Source organism: Pollachius pollachius (genome assembly GCF_949987615.1).
Source record: "Pollachius pollachius genome assembly, chromosome: 1".
NCBI classification, from domain to species: domain Eukaryota; kingdom Metazoa; phylum Chordata; class Actinopteri; order Gadiformes; family Gadidae; genus Pollachius; species Pollachius pollachius.
The window spans coordinates 8,875,364-8,893,224 of record NC_136934.1 but is presented as its reverse complement, the minus strand read 5'-3'; the positions used below and the strand labels follow the sequence as shown (position 1 = coordinate 8,893,224).

Here is a 17,861-nt window from a genome sequence, read left to right as displayed (position 1 = left end):
AAGCCGGGTAAATCCATGAAGTGCTGGAACTAACGTCACATCTCTCCACCTGTATTGGCAACTCCCCCCCCCCCGCCTCTCCAGCTGTGGTTGGCCAGATGGTGTCGCCATGGCAGCCAGTTCATCCCTCAAACACATTGGCTAAATAAGGAACGACACACATGTGTGTGATCATGCACCCGCTGGGGCATAGTTGTCCACTTATATCTAAACACACACTACGCAAGAAGGCGAGCATTGCATGTGCCACTTAAACACACACACGCACTCATTCATGCATGGAAGCGCGCACACACGCATGCATGCACGCACGCACACACCCACGCACACACCCACGCACACACACACACACACACACACACACACCCACACACGCCTTTACACATGGATAACAAACACACAATTGTGCATTGAAACACGCATGCATGCACACACACAACACATACACACACACACACGCCTTTAAACATGCTTCACACACACACACACACACACACACACTCACTCACAATCATAGCTACATAGCTAATTAACTAATATTATACCCAATAAATACACATTTTATCTAAAAGGAAGCAGATGTTTATACTATCTTTTCATACTCCTGCCTTCATGTAGATCAGAAAACTATAACCAGAATGTTTTTTTCACCCACTCTGAACCAGATTTTCTGCCATTATAAACCAAATGTCTACTGTCTCAAAAAATAATTTATGGGCATTTTTTCGAGGATGTTTCTTTATTGTATCCCCTGCATAAATAGCATTTTTTGTTTTTATCCTAACTTTTGGTTGAGTAAATCAGTTACATATACCTTCTGTCATTCCAAAGCAAGGACATCATGTGATTTTAGACAGCTTGATTATTTATGGCCCGGAAAGTGTAAGCTTAACAGCAGCTAGCAAACCATGCAATGTTCTCCAATGAAGACCAGCTAATCTGTTCAAGGTAACTCTCCACAGAACCCTGCGTAAATGTTCCCGGATGTGTTTTGAATACAGCTAGTCTTGCAACACGGTCCTCCATCATATTAATTCATACGTCTTAGAAACGGTTTTACACAACATCAGTCCATTTTTAAGAATTCAACCAAGTCCAGGATAAAGGTCACCCGTGTCGAGGAATATTTGCTTTGCTGTAGATATCTCTGAAATTGACCTGACCAAATTAGCCGCTGAGTGCGGCTATAGGTTCCAACCTCTTCCAGCTAAAAGAGTCGATGCCTCAGGCCTGAACAGTGCTTTTTTGAAGGAGAAACCTCAGTCTGTCATGCTTGACAAGCATTGGGAATATGCACAAATTTGATGAAACCATATATAAGCATGAAAGCAAGCCATGAGAATACATAATGCTGTTCACTTGTGAGTGGATAATCCAGCAGAGAAGTCACTCCAACATATCTAGAGAAAGAACTACACTAATACACAGAGCATACAGTCGTAACTGATTATATTAAGAAAGATGTCTTCCACATCATTTAATATTAGTCTATTCTCTGCAGTTCAGCTATCTTAATAAACCGTTCATTTGCAATTCTGATGTTTTGCTAGGCTTTTAGAGTGTACTGTTGATAAAACGTTTATTGGCACTACACTCAAATGCAATTAAAGTCTTTACACTTCCCTGAAGATGTAAAATCTTGCTCCCCCCCTCCGAGAAATAAAAATTGTTAAGTAAGTGTTGTTTAAAACAGCAGCAGTGTTTTTCTTTGTTTTGCCGTAGCCAGTGTTAATATCACACAGGGCGAATTGTAAAGCTGCATTTATAGGAGAAGGTTTGGTTTTAACGTCCAAAGGCTGTGAAGATTTTTTTATGGCTGCCATAATAGTTTAGTTATTGGGTATTTCTGCCCTGCTTTCTGACAGCACATTTTCTGCTCAGTGTAGCCTCCTTGCCTTTCACATTAGTGTTCGTCTGAAACCTGGCAGATGTGCAGAATAATAACCGTACTAGAGAAATAATTCTCAAAATGAACACTTCTCGTGCGCTTGGCTTCTTCTGCTTGACTGGAGCACAGCTAGTTTGCTTGAATGGTGAACAGCTGGTTTGATTTCAATTTGGCTATCTGTCTGAGTATCAGAGATGTGCCATGGTCTCATTCCAGGGGGTTCACAGCCTCCTGCTGAATGCTTTGCTTTGATCCTGTTCTCTGTAACTTTATTTTATCCATGTTCCTCCCTTTCATCCCGTCCTCCACCTAACCTTGCTCATCTTGTTCTACTCGCTCTCTCCATGTCTTCCTCCCTTCATCCTTGTGTGTGAGAACCATCTGTCTTTAAGCCCACTCTAAGATCGCATCTCTTCATAGATTCCCCCCATTTGTCTATTCCCTGCTGGTCTCTTTGCATCATAGAGATCAGTGGAATCCTTCACCTTGTGGTCGCTTTTTGTTGCTACTGAGACCAGCTCAGATCAATCGATGATTCAATTAACCAAAAGTTTATTTATATGGTGCTTTGTATGGAATTATGCAAAACAAAATGTCTTCAAATCTGAATGCCTTCTTGACCGTTGTTGTCTTTCAGATATTACATGTAGTAATTAATTAGTCGTGGCAAATACAACCAAGTGGAAGTTCTCCATTTCTAATGTAACTGCCATCTGTTAGTAGCCACATGTTGTCATTAGGGGGACTTACATCCCTTCCGCAAAAACAACTTAATTATGCCTTGACATTATCATTCATCAGGAGTAAAATCGAAAACATAATGAAAACATTTTCCCAACATTACTTTATGTTATTCTATATTACACAAATTACGGGAACTAAATGAGCGATATAATATGGCAACAATTGACTCTTTAGTATTAGGGGTGACAGTAAGGTCATTGTCTGCTTCTGATAACTCACTGGAAAATAAATGTCCTCCTTTATCCTGAGGAACAATGAAATGACAATCCGCAAAGCTCTGTGAGAGACGGTAGATAAATGCCATGCAGGTAGGACAAGGGAGGAAGAGAATGACGGAGTGTGGAGGCTAGATGTTAAAGGCCACCCTTATCTGATCTCTGGTGAATGTCCACAGAGTTATGTTGTGGTTTGTTGTTTTGTGCCTCACGTGTTAGTCCAAGGTCTCAGTGCATTGTTTCCAGATTAGACTTTATTTATTTATATCACCGTGTCAACGTCTTTGAGCAAAGGTTTGGTCAATATATTGGTCAATACACTGTTGTAATGAATTTCATTTTGGCTACAGGCTTAAGGGCAGGTGTTAACAATATTACATTGCGTCTGTGTATTGACCTGCGGCAGATCAGCCCTGGCTAGGATTAACCGATTGATTCTCTGGAGTGCACAGTTATAACATTAACATAAATCTTAACTTAACCCTTAACTCCAGCTTAACCCGGACACATAACACAACCTAAAAGCTAACCCTTACCTCAACCCTAACCCTCTCCCCAACTTAAACCCTGACACCTATCGCGCTAACCTTAACCCGAAAGAGACAATTGAAGGATTTCTAAGGAATCCACCTGCCTTTTGCACCTGGGCCTCTGCATGCTTACCCCAAAACCTCTGACCCTTGGTCCTCTTATACTCAGAGTGCCTAGCAGACGAGAGCGAGGGGGGAAAGGCCTAGAAGGGAAACCAACATGCAGCGGCAGCAGCTCTATTAACAACAGAGGAAAGGATTTGCTTCATTTAATCCTCTCGTGGCGAGCCACATTGATCACTGTAGAAATGTGTGCTTTCTCTTGTTCATGAGGGCTGATTAGCTGCTTGGCTTAAAATGCATTCTCCTTTTCGCACGCACGCACGCACGCACGCACGCACGCACGCACGCACGCACGCACGCACGCACGCACGCATGCACGCACGCAAGCACGCTCCCAACTTCTAGGCAAATTGGCCTCTGATTATATGTGTTGCCCACTTTCATGCGGGGGCGAGATGAAAGCGTGTGCCGTAAGTTAATTAAAGGTGTGTTTGATATTGCTGACAGAAGCATTAGTTGTGTTGGTCGTGTGGCGGAGCGGTCGGGGGGAGGTGTAGGTGTTTGTGCTGCTGTGTCTGCGCGTGTGGACGTTTCAGCCCTGCTCTGCTGTATTAACAGATGCGGGGGGCCATAAATGGTAACTAGGGGCCACAGTAGTTGTTAAATCAGTGCGGTCTAAATCAGGACAAGACAGTGATTTAGCAACCCCACCAAGAGCCTGTTAATTTGCACAGCAACAGTCGCTCCAGCGGAATGCACATAAATCCACACTAGCCGAAGCGAGAACTACACCTCAAATAAAATAAATAATCAAATAAATAGCACAAGCTCAACATTTCTAAAGTGGTGTTGCAAATCTTTCCCGCTCAGCGGATCCAGAATGGAGGTGTGTGTTGGTTCCTATGTAGTGGTAATTTACTCCCTAGTGTGGGGCTGGCTGGCAAACCACCTCACGGAATGATAGATCGCTGTTAAGGAAAATGAAAAATCTGAGCAGGCGTGGATGTTAAACAACTCTGGCTGTGTGAACACGACACCATAATAGAGGCTTTTATAATGGTTCCCTATGAGGCCGAGCAAGTGTAGACAACGGAGTGGTGATGCATATTTGACGTGTTTGTGTGCAAGAGCGTGTGCGTGCTACATTACAAATAAAACAAAATCACAGTATATCATTATTTACCTTGTTTGGGGAATAGGAGTGCTTAGTTTCAGTGACTGTAGTGCTTTGATGGGACAGCACGTTTATATGATGGGACTAATCAGAAGAGCCAATCAGAAGACAGGCTTGAATCTCTTTGATGAGACTGCCCTCTCCAGCAACTTGCTCATTGATTTGTTCTGTTTCTATTACTGAATACGAAAGGAGCAACTTCAATAGACAACTAATGAATAATAACATTGTTAGAGAGGTGGTTGAAATGATCAAAAGATTTGCAGATGACAACAAAGACAATTCAAATGAGTGTGACCAAATTCACCTGTTGTATTGTTTCCATGGTTGGGGCATAGTTTTAATTCCCTATCTGGCTGTTTTCAACCATTTGTGATTAAAACAGACATCAGCCATTCATCCAGAGGTGCTGTCGGTGTGTTTGTCCTGCAGAGTAGTGGTTGAATCAGTGCGGTCTAAATCAGGGCAAGACACAGAGGCCAGCGGTGTCCCCAGTCATACACACCTGTAGATGTACTCGGACATACGTCTCTCTCTCTCTCTCTCTCTCTCTCTCTCTCTCTGTCCATCGCTCTCTGTCCATCGCTCTCTAAGTTTTCTCACTCTCATTTATGCATGTCCCCCGTGCTCTCTCTCTCTCTCTCTCTCTCTCACTCTGTCTCTCTGTCTCTCTCTCTCTCTCTCTGTCTCTCTGTCTCTCTCTCTCTCGCTCTCTCTCTCTCTCTCTCTCTCTCTCTCTCTCTCTCTCTCTGTCTCTCTGTCTCTCCACCTGGGCTGGTAACAGTGGGAGTTCTCTGAGCAGAATGTGTAAAGCCTCCTCTGGGAGCTGAGCGCCAGAGCAAAGCCATGCGCTTACCACATTGTTGACACGAAACCCCCAATGCTGCATTTCCTGCACTCCTTTACACAAATCACATGCACTCACACTCACACACACTCACACTCACACACCAGCAGGCACGCTTATTCAATTTGACAAGCCCACCTACTATAATACACAGACACACCACTGCTCACACAAGCATGGGCACAGAATGATACACACACGCACGCACGCAAGCACGCACGCACCCACGCACGCACGCCGACCGCAAGCACACACACACAAGCACGCTCACGGCTGCCATGCAATCTGGAACAGTAACAAAGCTCTCCCATGCTGTTGCCACGGTAACATGGCCGGGTCAAACCAGAACCATCTCTCCTGTTACCCCCTTACTCCCCCTCCCCCCGACTCCTTACCCTCCTCCACACTTCTCCTCCCTCTCTCCATGCCTGCACACGCAATTTTGCTCTCTACCCTCAACTCTTTCTTTATCCTCCCTTTTTTCCCTGTTTATCTCACTCCGTCGTTGTCCTCCTCCTCCTCCTCCTCCTCCTCCTCCTCCTCCTCCTCCTCCTCTGGCCTCTACTCTCACCAGACACGTGCCCGGTAAAATTCCATTCCAACAGTTATTGACTCAATCCTTCTTTTCCTTATTCTTTTCCCCCTGTGCTGTTTGTGAAAAATGAGCAGGATGAAGGTAATCGCTTGGTGCAATTTGTCCAATTTTAATTCAACATGCTGAATAAACGGCAAGTGTAAATGTTTATTAGTTGATAAGAAAGGAAATGAACAAACAGACAACAACGCCTGGGGATTGGAGCACTTTTCAGCCCCCTTTCTCGTTCTTCCTATCTTTCTACCTTTATCTCTTTTCTGTCTTCATCACTCTTTCCCTCTCTTTTTTCTCTTCCTGTTTATTCCTCTGTCTCGAAATCTCTCTATCTCTCTCTCTATTCCTCTGTTCCTCTCTCTCTCTCTCTCTCTCGCCATCTCTCTTTCTCTCTCGCCATCTCTCTCTCTCTGTCTCGCCATCTCTCTATCTCTCTGTTCCTCTCTCTCTTTTTCTGTTTGTTTGTATATATATATATATATATATATACATATTTCTTCTTCTCATGTAAAACTCCAGATGGTTGTACCTGATAACCTCAGTTTACAAAGCATATGTTATATGTTTTTCTGTATGTGTGTTTACGTTTGCATAAACAATGCATCAGCTTGTTTGTTGCTGGAGAGGGAACATGTGTTTGCTGATCATTACTATGTTACTTGTCAAGGGCTGATTTCCATTTCCCCTGATGCACAGATCTATCTTTAGTTACCTTCTCCATAATCACAGAAGCTTTGCTGCTACAAAACCAAGAAACAATTATTGTTTGTAACAATTATTTGTTTGTAACAATTATTCAATAGTGTGTGTGTGTGCACGTGCTTGTGTGTGTGTTTGTGTGTGTGTGTGTTTGTGTGTGTGTGTGTGTGGGGGGGGTTGTGTGAATTTGTTTCAAATACAGAACCAGAGCATGATACACATAGCGTGCATCTCAGTTCATTGAGTTTACCGCAGGGCATTGGGCAAGACCCCTCTTAATTGCTGGTGCAATATGCTAAACTGTTGATGTGTTAAGGGTATGGAGAAAGGAGACATCCTTGTTTGGTGTGGGGGGGGGTATCCTCTAGCAGGAGGAATGCTAGCAGGATGCTACCTGCTGGTTGCACTGTGTAATTGATCCCAAAGCTTACACACCAGGTTTGTTTTCTTAGCACATGCGTATATTAATTAGGAGGCATAAGAGAGGGGTGGGGAGGTAGGGAGCTGGGTGGGGGGGGGGAGCGGTAGATCACTCACTCTGAGCTGGCAATCCATTGTGAAGGTGGATGACTGCTGATGGTGTTGTTGGCATGAAGGTTCCCATCGAGAGCAGGGAAACACCTGAGAGAGAGAGAGAGAGAGAGAGAGAGAGAGAGAGAGAGAGAGAGAGAGAGAGAGAGAGAGAGAGAGAGAGAGAGAGAGAGAGAGAGAGAGAGAGAGAGAGAGAGAGAGAGAGAGAGAGAGAGAGAGAGAGAGAGAGAGAGAGAGAGAGAGAGAGAGAGAGAGAGAGACGCTTTGTCCCCGTAATGGCGCTTCAGAGATGGGCTGTCTGGGTAATGAATCGTATGACAAGTAGCCTGCCAGTGCTACCCTCATGAGAAATGAATGTGTTGCATCAGAGGGCCAGGGACAAGGCTGGATGCTGCATGTGATGCCAGCCAGTAATGCAGTCGACGTGCTAGCCCTTAGAGCTGGGTTATGCATGCACGACTCATGGTAGTGTCATGGTCGTTGACGTAGGACAAGGGTGTAATGGGAACACAACAGAACCCTGTAAGGTAGTTCATTTGAGATTGGGTTGTTGGGGATGCTCCATTGAAAACAGAGTCAGTCCTGAGCCATTGTTGAAATAGGGGCATGTGTTGTTTTGTTAGCTGTTATCTGGCTAATGTTCTAGCCATCTGCTAAGCCCTTCTCCTCAGAGGCAATTATTTGATTATTCAGAAGTGGCGCGCCACAGGGCTGAGGCAGGCCTGAGCTGAGTCGACAAGCTAGCAGACAGGGCTAACCTGTCGCTAGCTGATGCAAGCAGAGACCACCTGTGCTGTGACTTCCGATTGGGGCTCATCACAAGTACCAGTGTCTGATTTACTACACAAACAATAACAACAGGCAGATGGAGACAAGGACGAACACAATCGCATCATCACACACACAGATTTTATTGCAGCTATATTAAACCCAAAGAGAAACTTGGTCCAGATGGTGCGTGTGTACGTGTGCATGTGTGAATGTGTGCATTTGTGCACGTGTTTGTGTGCGCGTGTGTGAGTTTAGTCGAGTATGAGGATGGGGGTGTGTAGCCACATATCAACCAACCGATATTATTATAAAACAAATTAATATTTTTCTTGCTCATACTGCAGAAAAACCAACAGTGGCTTAATTTGATAGCGGGTGGACAGCTACGTTTGATATTCCAGCAAATAAACAGCAGTTCTAGCCAGGCTCCAATCGTGTCGTGAAGTGGGTGATTAGTTAAAGGGGAGGCTTGCTTGGAAATGCTGTAAGAGGAGCCGCGCGCTGAAGACAACGGACGAGAGAGCAGCACTTAATATTATAAGCTCTTCATATCTGTGCCTTAAAGTGATTATGGGCTCCACTGAGGCATTGTTCCACTGTTGACAGGATCAAATAGAGAGCGTTACAGAGTTAGCTTGGCTTTCTGTTTCCTGTTTCATGTTTTTTTCTTTTCTTTTGCTTCTGTGTAAATTAAAAGGACTATTATCCAACACTCATCTTAAGGGTCTAATCAGATTTCATTTGCAAACATTTAAGAGACCCTCCTATCCAAAGAGACTTGCGTAGAATAAAGAGAAACAGGTGGACCTGGTTAGACAGTCCCACAGACAATCTATTTATAATACATTTTGCTCAGGTACACAGATGCTTGGCCAACATAATGCAGATGAGTGTGTGTCTAAAAGAGGGATGATGTATCGATAATGACACAATTACCTAAAATCGTAGTACATTTATACGTGTGTGTTTGTGTGTGTGTGTGTGTGGGGGGGGGGGGGCGGGGTGTGCGTGGGTGCGTGCGTGTGCGTGCGCAGGGCGCGTGTGTGCGTGCGGATCCGACGTTGACTTTTGCTTGACAAAGTACAGCCGATGTGTCTGATGTCACTCTGCCGACATGCACGCGCCGCATGGTACCGTGCGCGCGTGTGCAAGCGTGCGTACGTATGAACACACACTAAGACAGAGTTTTGTTTGTGCAAACAAACAGAGAGCCGTAACGTTCCCCCCTCTCTCCCCCTTCCTCCCAGAAGAAGACGGGAGCGGTGAAGATGCAGGAGAAGAAGGAGCGATGGAAGGAGAAGAAACCCCCCAAGAGGCAGCGAGAGGCAGAGGCGCTGGGCCCGGAGCAGGAGGAGGCGCCGGGGGCGCGGGCGGAGCAGGAGATGGAGGTCCGGCGGGAGGTCGAGGGGGAGGAGGAGAACCTGGTGCCGGCCGCCATGGACCCCCTGGAGAAGGGCTTCCTGGCCCACGCCCAGCGGGAGCAGGACAGGATGAACGAGAGGCTGCTGAAGAGGACCTACTCCAAGAAGAACAAGACGGTCAGTGGTCGCCTGGCCCTTTTCTTTACTCTCCCGCTGCGGCCCTTTCCTTTGACCTATATGCGTATCATTGCGTCAGTGTTTTGGTTACAGTCGGATGGCTGATGATGTCGGCGTCTCAGAGAGCCCTCCGGAGATGACACACTGTCTTTTGTCAGAATTTATTCTGATGTCAGGCATTATACAGTCAAATTGTTGTTTTTCTGCTCTTGGGTTTATTTTAAGTCTTGGTCTTACTCTCACTTATTATTGAAGCAGTCAGTACATGTTTGTACTGTTCAGTGCTGTACAGGTTCAGTCTGTCTTCTCGCAGTGCCCATAATAGATTGTGTCACACATTGTTGTGTAAGTGCAGTGCCGCCATGCTTAGGCGGTTATAAACTTTCACTAGTACTCTCGCACGTGTCAATAAAAGCAGTAACCTTTTGCCTTCCTGACTGATGTTTGACCTTTGACATATGACTGTGTGCATTAACCCACATTTGCTTCCACTGTGACCTTTAAGTGGTTACTTCAATGTTGCTGTTTGTCAGAGGTGGTGCCACTGGCGTTTTTTTTCCTTTTATTGCTTGATCTCAAGTAATGTATTTTTTTTCATAAGCTTTCTCTTAGTTGTAGTGTATGCTCCTCCTTGCTTTTTTTCATCAACTGTAAATTGTGATTGCTATGCTGGGTTTTTGCTGAGCCTACATAACGGCATTTGCTCTATCTGCAATCCACCCCCCATCCTCACACACACTTACACAGAAGTACACACACACACACACACACACACACACACACACACACACACACACACATCTCAGCCACTCACACACACACATCTCAGCCACTCACGCCCCCACCATTAGACAGAGTGCTGGAGTCCAGTGAGTCCGGCACAGTGAATCAGTCCATTTATCTACCAGCAGTTTGTTTAAAAGGATGGATGTTTTAATACTCCACACCCCGGGGCCTGCATACACCACCGTCCTGCTGAGAATGAGAAGAGATGGGTGTGTGTGTGGGTGTGTGTGTGTGCGTGTGTGCTTTTGGATGTGTTTGCCTGTGTAAATATGTCTCCAAACGAATATAGTTTTGTTTTGTATTTTTTTAATTGGCTTTCTAATAGTTGTTTTTGCTAAGTGCTCCATTTAAAATGCAAATGCTTCAGATAAAACAGACTTCCACACTCACTTAGTATCGGATGATCCAGAACCTCGATGGGATCCCCGAGTGATTCCGACTGTAGTTAACGGCCAACAGATGTTCCTGTAGATGTTTCAAAAACCAGGAGCTCTACATTATCAACACTATGATGACGTCATATGATTTTTATTGTGCAGCTCTTTTGCAAATGATTCAACGGGGATGTCCTCTGCCACAGCCCACGGCGGCCTGCCGGCACACTGCGCTCCCCCGGGGCCCGCCTGCCTGAGAGAGATGTTCTGGACATTAATCCAGCCGCAGCATTCTGACCTCTGACCTCACCTGTATCACCTCTGTCCTGTGAGGAGGCCGAGGCAGTTAACAGCACACTGCCGGAGACATCAAAGCTAGGCAAGGGTAGAAAAAGCCTTCCCACCGTCTTATTCTTCCCCGTCTGGCTGCGTGGTCTCCATCCATCAAGTCCCTGACACCTGAGCTATCTCTTCAATCTTCTTGTACCTGCTTAATGCAAGTTCGTGGTGACGGCCCGGTGGCCGGTCCCCTCTAGCTGTGGGTTCAGCTCCAACCTCAGTCCGATGCCACATGTCAAGCTCACTCTTCTTCTACCCACTGTGCTGTCTCTCGTCACTGTCCTGTCCGTAAATAGAGGACAGAAGGCCGTCCAAGTAGGGACCCGATACAAGTGGATTATAGCTGCACCCTTTGTAGCTTTAATGTAAATCCAGAGCTTAGAGAACCAAAGGGGAGGAAGAAGAAAGGAAGGGCAGGATCTGCTTTCAGATCTCGCGCCCCTGGAGCTGCCGTTCCATCATAACATGACCACACTGCAGTCCATGTGGTTGTCACGCACACATGCTCGCGCGCACACACACACACCACACAAACAAACAAACACACAATATATCCATTATACAGCACACGCTTGCATTCCATATGTTGGTGCAGCCTTGAGCATGAACTTGTTCAGGCAGCAAGTGCACTGATGTGCTGAAAGACACAGACACACATGCACGTACACACACACACACACACACACACACACACACACACACAAGCGGGGGAGAACATGCATACAAACAGTTTTGTTGTCATGGCGGCACTGCAGGGCCGGTACAAAGCGGCCATCTGGACCAGAGAGCAGGTGTTTCTGTGTGTGTGTTTGTGTGTGTGTGTGTGTGTGTGTGTGTGTGTGTTTGTTTGTGTGCATGTGTGTGTGTGCGTGTGTGTGTGTGTGTGTGTATGTGTGTGTGTGTGTGTGTGTGTGTGTCTGTGTGTGTGTGTGAGTGTGTGTGTCCTCTACGCTCTGATATCAAAGGGAATCCAGGATCTGATAAACAGTGCTGCCAGAGACTGTGTAATTCTATGCCACACCGGGGTTTAACTTGAATAACAACAAACTTTTATTTTGGAGGTTTTAAGATTCTACCCAACCGTAAACAGAAGGTCAGATTAGCGTTAGCTTTTTATTTTTTGTTTTGATTTAGATTTAGTGCTGTTGAGGATAATCGTCTCTTCACATAGTGCCGTCCATTGTCTATATCGCACACAAGTACTTGTAAGTACCGAACTTGAATAGCAATACACCTTTTATTCTGCTATTTTGTAGCATCCTTGCCGGACGCTCAACGGCAAAGCAAAGGTCATATTGTTGTTGTTTTTAATAGATTGTGCTGTGTGATTGTTTATTCAATGTGACCCCTGGTTTGCTTTCAGGGGTCCTCCACTTCAGAGAACTAGAGGAGTGCACTTAGCTGGACCGGCCCTAAATGTCCCCATCACCAACAGGATGGTGTGTCCTTGCTCGTCTTTCTCTCTGTCTCTGTCTCTGTCTCTGTTTCTCCCTCTCTGTCTCTTTCTGTGTTGCTCTGTCTCTCTCTCTCATTCTCGCTCTATGTCTCTCTCTCTCACTCTCTCTGTCTCTCTCTCTCTCTCTCTCTGTCTCTCTCTCTCTCTCCCTCTGTCGCTCTCTGTGTTTCTCTCCCTCTCTCACACCACTTTCATTCCCTCTGGGTTTCTTGTTCAACCTTACAGTCACCCTGCTCTTGCCCACTGCGGTAAGAGCATGTCCTGTGGGTGTGTGTGTGTGTGTGTGTGTGTGTGTGTGTGTGTGTGTGTTGGTGTTTGTGTAAAAAAAAAAAACACATGCTTCTGTGTTGATTCAATTTATCAGGCATTCTGTTTACGCTGCAAAGGGTATGTAAACAGGCCTTATTGACTGTGCCTGGCTGTATCTGTGTGTGTGTGTGTGTGCATGTCTTTCTCAAAAGTTTTTTGCTTTATTGTGTAAAAAGTGCATGTGTTAAGGATGTCTTGTGTGTCTGTTTGTGTTTGCTTGGCAAAAGTGAATTTGCCAAGGATCGAGTGTGTGTGTGTGTGTGTGTGTGTGTGTGTGTGTGTGTGTGTGTGTGTGTGTGTGTGTGTGCTCTTCAGTCCAAGAGATGTGTCAGGGCTCCTTCACAGATGGGGAGGGGGTCTTCGGGATGGGGGTCACTGGCTTTATCCAATTACAACCTCAGGTTCAGGGTTTGTGTATCTGTTTGTGTGTGTGTGTGTGTATGTGTGTGTGTGTGTGTGTGTGTGTGTGTGTGTGTGTGTGTGTGTGTGTGTGTGTGTGTGTGTGTGTGTCATTGTGTTAGGCTGTCAGAAGGGGTCTTCATTTTTCACAACTCTGTCACACTCTGTCATGGCCCATCTCTGCAGTGGCCACATCTGCTTCAGTCTCTCTCTCTCATGCTTTCTCTCTCTCTCTCTCTCTCTCTCTCTCTCTCTCTCTCTCTCTCTCTCTCTCTCACTTCTTACACTGTCTAGTATACAGGTAAAAGGCTTTGACCTTCAATCAGAAGTCATGAATAACTGATAACACTGACTAACTGTAAAGGTGACACACACACAAACAACGACACATGCACACCTACACAAAAACACAGATCAAACACCATACAAGCACACACACACACACACACACACACACACACACACACACACACACACACAAACACACACACACACACAGACACACACACACACACACACACACGACATACCAGTACTCTAGATGTATGGAGATATCTCCTGAAAGGTTCACTATATTATGCTTACGTAAATATAGCACTTAACCACCACCCCCACCCAAACCCCACCCTTTGTAAGGGATGCTTCATACTCCAGTATCCAGGGCATTGTCCACCGGAGTGTCTGGGATGGCAGAAGAACCCACTTCCGAAAGACAATTAATTGGCCGTCCCCAAGAACCACGCTTACTAAATCCTGACAGACGATAGGATTTTAACATTGACATTTATTATAGCTCAGATTAGCATTACCATCAATTCTGATGTTTTAGTTATTTCTGCATATAATTCCATTATTACATTTTGTGACTTTAACATTCTCTGCAACCTTCTGTAAAGGAAACAGTGTTGGGTTCTAGTGCCCCCTCCTGGGTTATTCTCTTGGGCCGCTATACTGAATTATTCTGGAAATGCCACTGGTGGTACCTCTTCACACAAAGATGGGAATTTTTGTCATACTTTTTGAAGAGCCACAAAAGGGGCCGTTGGTAGCTAGCAGCAGGATTGGGCTCAGCCCATTCAAACAAGCTTCTTGCCCACCCAATAAAAAGTTACGACGAACAAAAAACAAAACAAAATAAATAAGTTCAGCAAAAAAAGAAAAAAAAAACTTTTCTAACTTCTGAACGGACGGACAGTGTGCAGCCTCCAAAGTCACCCCATTTTCTGGTCTCGTTCACGGCACAGACACACAGAGCTCCGAGGCAAAACCGTTGCCATGACAAACCGAAAATGTCAGGGAAAGTATGCGATGTTCCGTGTATGTTGTTGAGAGATGCGTGCGTTGGCTGTGAGGCTTTGTTGTGTTCGATTTAATATAGCGGGCTGTACCCGGCCCCGGAGGCAAACCACTTTATCTGGAGCAGGTTTCACAAGGCCAAAATAGTCTACCTTTTTATATCACCTTTTTGTCTTTATTTCTTCCCCTTTTCAAGAGCATGAGCTGAATGCTGTAATGTGTATCCTCAATAGCTTGCTTGCTCGCCTATCCTTGTCGTAATTGTATTGCAACACGTAAACACACACGAATACACACACAAATACACACGTGCACGAACACAAATGCAGAGACACACACACACGACTACACAAGCGCACAGACACACAAACATAACTCTGACTCGCATACACATATGCAAACATACATTATCATACATACATAAACAAACAACCAGAGAGGCAGACAAACCCCACAGAACAAGACAGTTCTGTGGGCTTACACTTCAGAATGCATATTCACATTCTCCAGTGTGAAGGTCAAGGGTCACAGTTGGAAATGATGAAAACAGAGAGAAAAAGAGAAAGCGAGAGTGCAGGAACGTGAGGGAATGGGGGTTACAGAACAGGTAAAGAGGACATTGCCCACTTGGCTAGCAGGTGAACATACTGCACCCTGCCCTGCACATTGATTAATGATGTGCTTTGGAAGGTGCTTGGCTGTGGTTTCTGTGGAGACAGACACACACAAACGGACACACACTCACTCACGCACACATACCCATGCAGTTTTATACGCACGCATGCACACTTGCGCAATGACACGCGCACAAACGCACACAAGCGCAATGATGTACGCACGTGTTCACACAAACACACACACACACACACACAGTAGGTTTCCGAGCCAGAGTGATCCAGTGGTGCTGGGTCTCGGAGCTCAGGGGACTATTAGACTACACAACAGAGTTATTATAGAAGGGGAACTCAGCGTTACCTGAAATCACCTGTGTTATCAGTAAATATTACACCATGCATCCCCTCATTACGAGCCTAACTTCGCACCAATTATGCATTCGCAGTTTCACTCGGTCTGGAGTGGAGGCTGTTTTCATTATTTTTTTCTAACTCATTAGTTTCTTGGCCCAAGAGGCCAGTATAAATTTAGCCGCGCAAATTACTTCTCTATGCTTTCCGCATGCCTGGCTGCGGTGACTTTCTTTTGAGTGTAATGTACAAAACTAGGATCTGCTAGGCTACATCTACATATTACAGATCTGTAGCTATAGCAACAGGATTTATTGCCCCTAGTAGATGTTTAACATAAGCAGCACAGATGGCAGTGCAGGGCAGCCTTTTATTGTGCTGTGTGATTTATAGTTGATCTGCACTGATCTATCGCCCCCGTGATATTTGGGGAGTGCTTTATCACTTGTCACACACTAGTCGGTGTGTGAAGGCGTGTGCTTCTGCTTCAGAGCTTCCTGCCAGGGGAGCAGTTTGATGAGTGAAGTAATAATCGAGGGAAGTAGTCATTTATTTACTCAGTCTTTCAAGAGCAAGAAGAGTAGCATGGTGTTAAAAGTGATGGATAAGATGGCTGGACCTTGGCATGCCTTGTGCGTGTGTCTGTGTGTCTGTGTGTCTGTGTGTCTGTGTGTGTGTGTGTGTGTGTGTGTGTGTGTGTGTGTGTGTCTGTGTGTGTGTGTGTGTGTGTGTGTGTGTGTATTCTGTGTCTTAGTGAGTTCATGCGGGTCATGTGACTTCATACTACAGCTTATACTTGAATGCCAAACAAACTCTTGTCAGGTGCTGTTTAAAATACACACTAGGTATGCATCGCTCCAGGGTATCACAGAACACACTCCTTTGGCCTCAACGACCGCCACTCACCCTGCAATACCCCCTTCCCACCACCAGCAACACCCCTCTAAGTGCTGAGCAAACACCAACACATTCCACTGAACACACACACAACATGAGCCAAAGAAACCCAAAGGAAAACCCTTGAGTCTGAGAAACTAATAATGAAACAATGGATTTTTCCGTCATATCCTGGACAACAAAAAACACATTTTTCAATAATTTACTTTGACCATCTTATGACTTAAATTACTATACTGTTTCTTCTTTAAATCCCTCCAGTTAATATGCTGACTGTGATTGGCTTCTATATTTAGTTTAGACCTTCGCCCCTTTCTGGCCCTGGACTTTATAATAACAACTATTAACAATTGATTTGTGTTTGGGCATTTGTGTAATCATGTGTGTTTTATGCATGTTTATGTTTTCGCAAATGTATCTTAGACCAAAACAAATGCTAATTTGTGCTAATGGCTTTGACTTCCTTGTGCTGTTCTTGTTTAAAGCTATCCAGTGTCTTGGAAGTGAGCTGGGATAATTAGCGTGGCAGCTTCAAGGTTGAGGGGAGTTATGTGGAAGCCAGTGGCCTGGCGTGTCCTCAATTGTCACGCCCGGTCCCGGGAAACCTCCTCCGGTCAGTAGAGTGTTTTCTTAGCCTAGTGTTTTGACGGCTCTCGCCAACAGGGACACAATATAAAACAGATTGTCACTGAGTGGTGTCCCAACACGGCGCTGTGGTGGAGATGTTGCAGGGGGCGTTGGCAGCGCTCTGGAAAAGCATCCAGCGCCGACTGATCCACTCCTCCCAGTTTGTCATTACAACAATTTGTTCTCAGCGAGTCTGCATGTCAATTAGCGTCCATTTCTTTGGGGTGAATACCAGTTAAATGATGCAGTGCCCTGTTAAACACATTGCTTCATAATCCCCTAATGTCTCTGCTATTTATCTTTTATCACAGACATATAGCTATTATTTATGTATCACTATCAGGAGGGAATCCAAGGCATGAATTATGTGGTATGTAGCTTCCATAACTTGCATTCAACTAATAGGTTTACTAATGAAATCCAGATTTTTATTAATTCTACTCTGTTCCATTTGGTGGATGTTTTCATCCAAAGACTGAGTCTATAACTTTGTAGCATGGGTCACCCTATTGGGGGTCAAAGCCCTTACGCTGGTGTTAATGCCATGCTCTATCCATTGAGCTAGACAGGACCAATCTGTTAAAGCCTCTGCCTCTGTTGTTGTTTTTTTAAGCATTGCTGGACGTTAACTGCGATAGATTATATGTAATTAGACGTTGTCACTGAAACAGATGTGTGCTCCACCAGCCACAGTTTACATCATCAGCCTCCAATGGTGTGGAGGAGCACATGCTCGGTTTCTGTTGCGGTTCAACACTGCCCCCTGCTGCATGCCACCTGCATTACCATCACAACTCTCCTACCTAAAGCCTACCGTGTGCAGA

At 45.3% G+C, this 17,861-nt stretch overlaps 1 protein-coding gene across 8 annotated transcripts in view; it reads left to right on the top strand.

Annotated features, from left to right (window-relative positions):
• The window catches only part of fbrsl1 (fibrosin-like 1), a 250,091-nt gene that overhangs the window by 56,668 nt on the left and 175,562 nt on the right, over window positions 1-17,861 (top strand). For 7 of the 8 annotated variants that reach the window (XM_079746817.1, XM_079746816.1, XM_079746819.1 and 4 more), the window contains exon 2: window positions 9,299-9,589. In XM_079746817.1, coding sequence (XP_079602943.1) covers window positions 9,299-9,589 — 291 coding nt within the window. The remainder of the gene's footprint in view (window positions 1-9,298; window positions 9,590-17,861) is intronic. The other variant, XM_079746814.1, reaches the window with a different exon arrangement.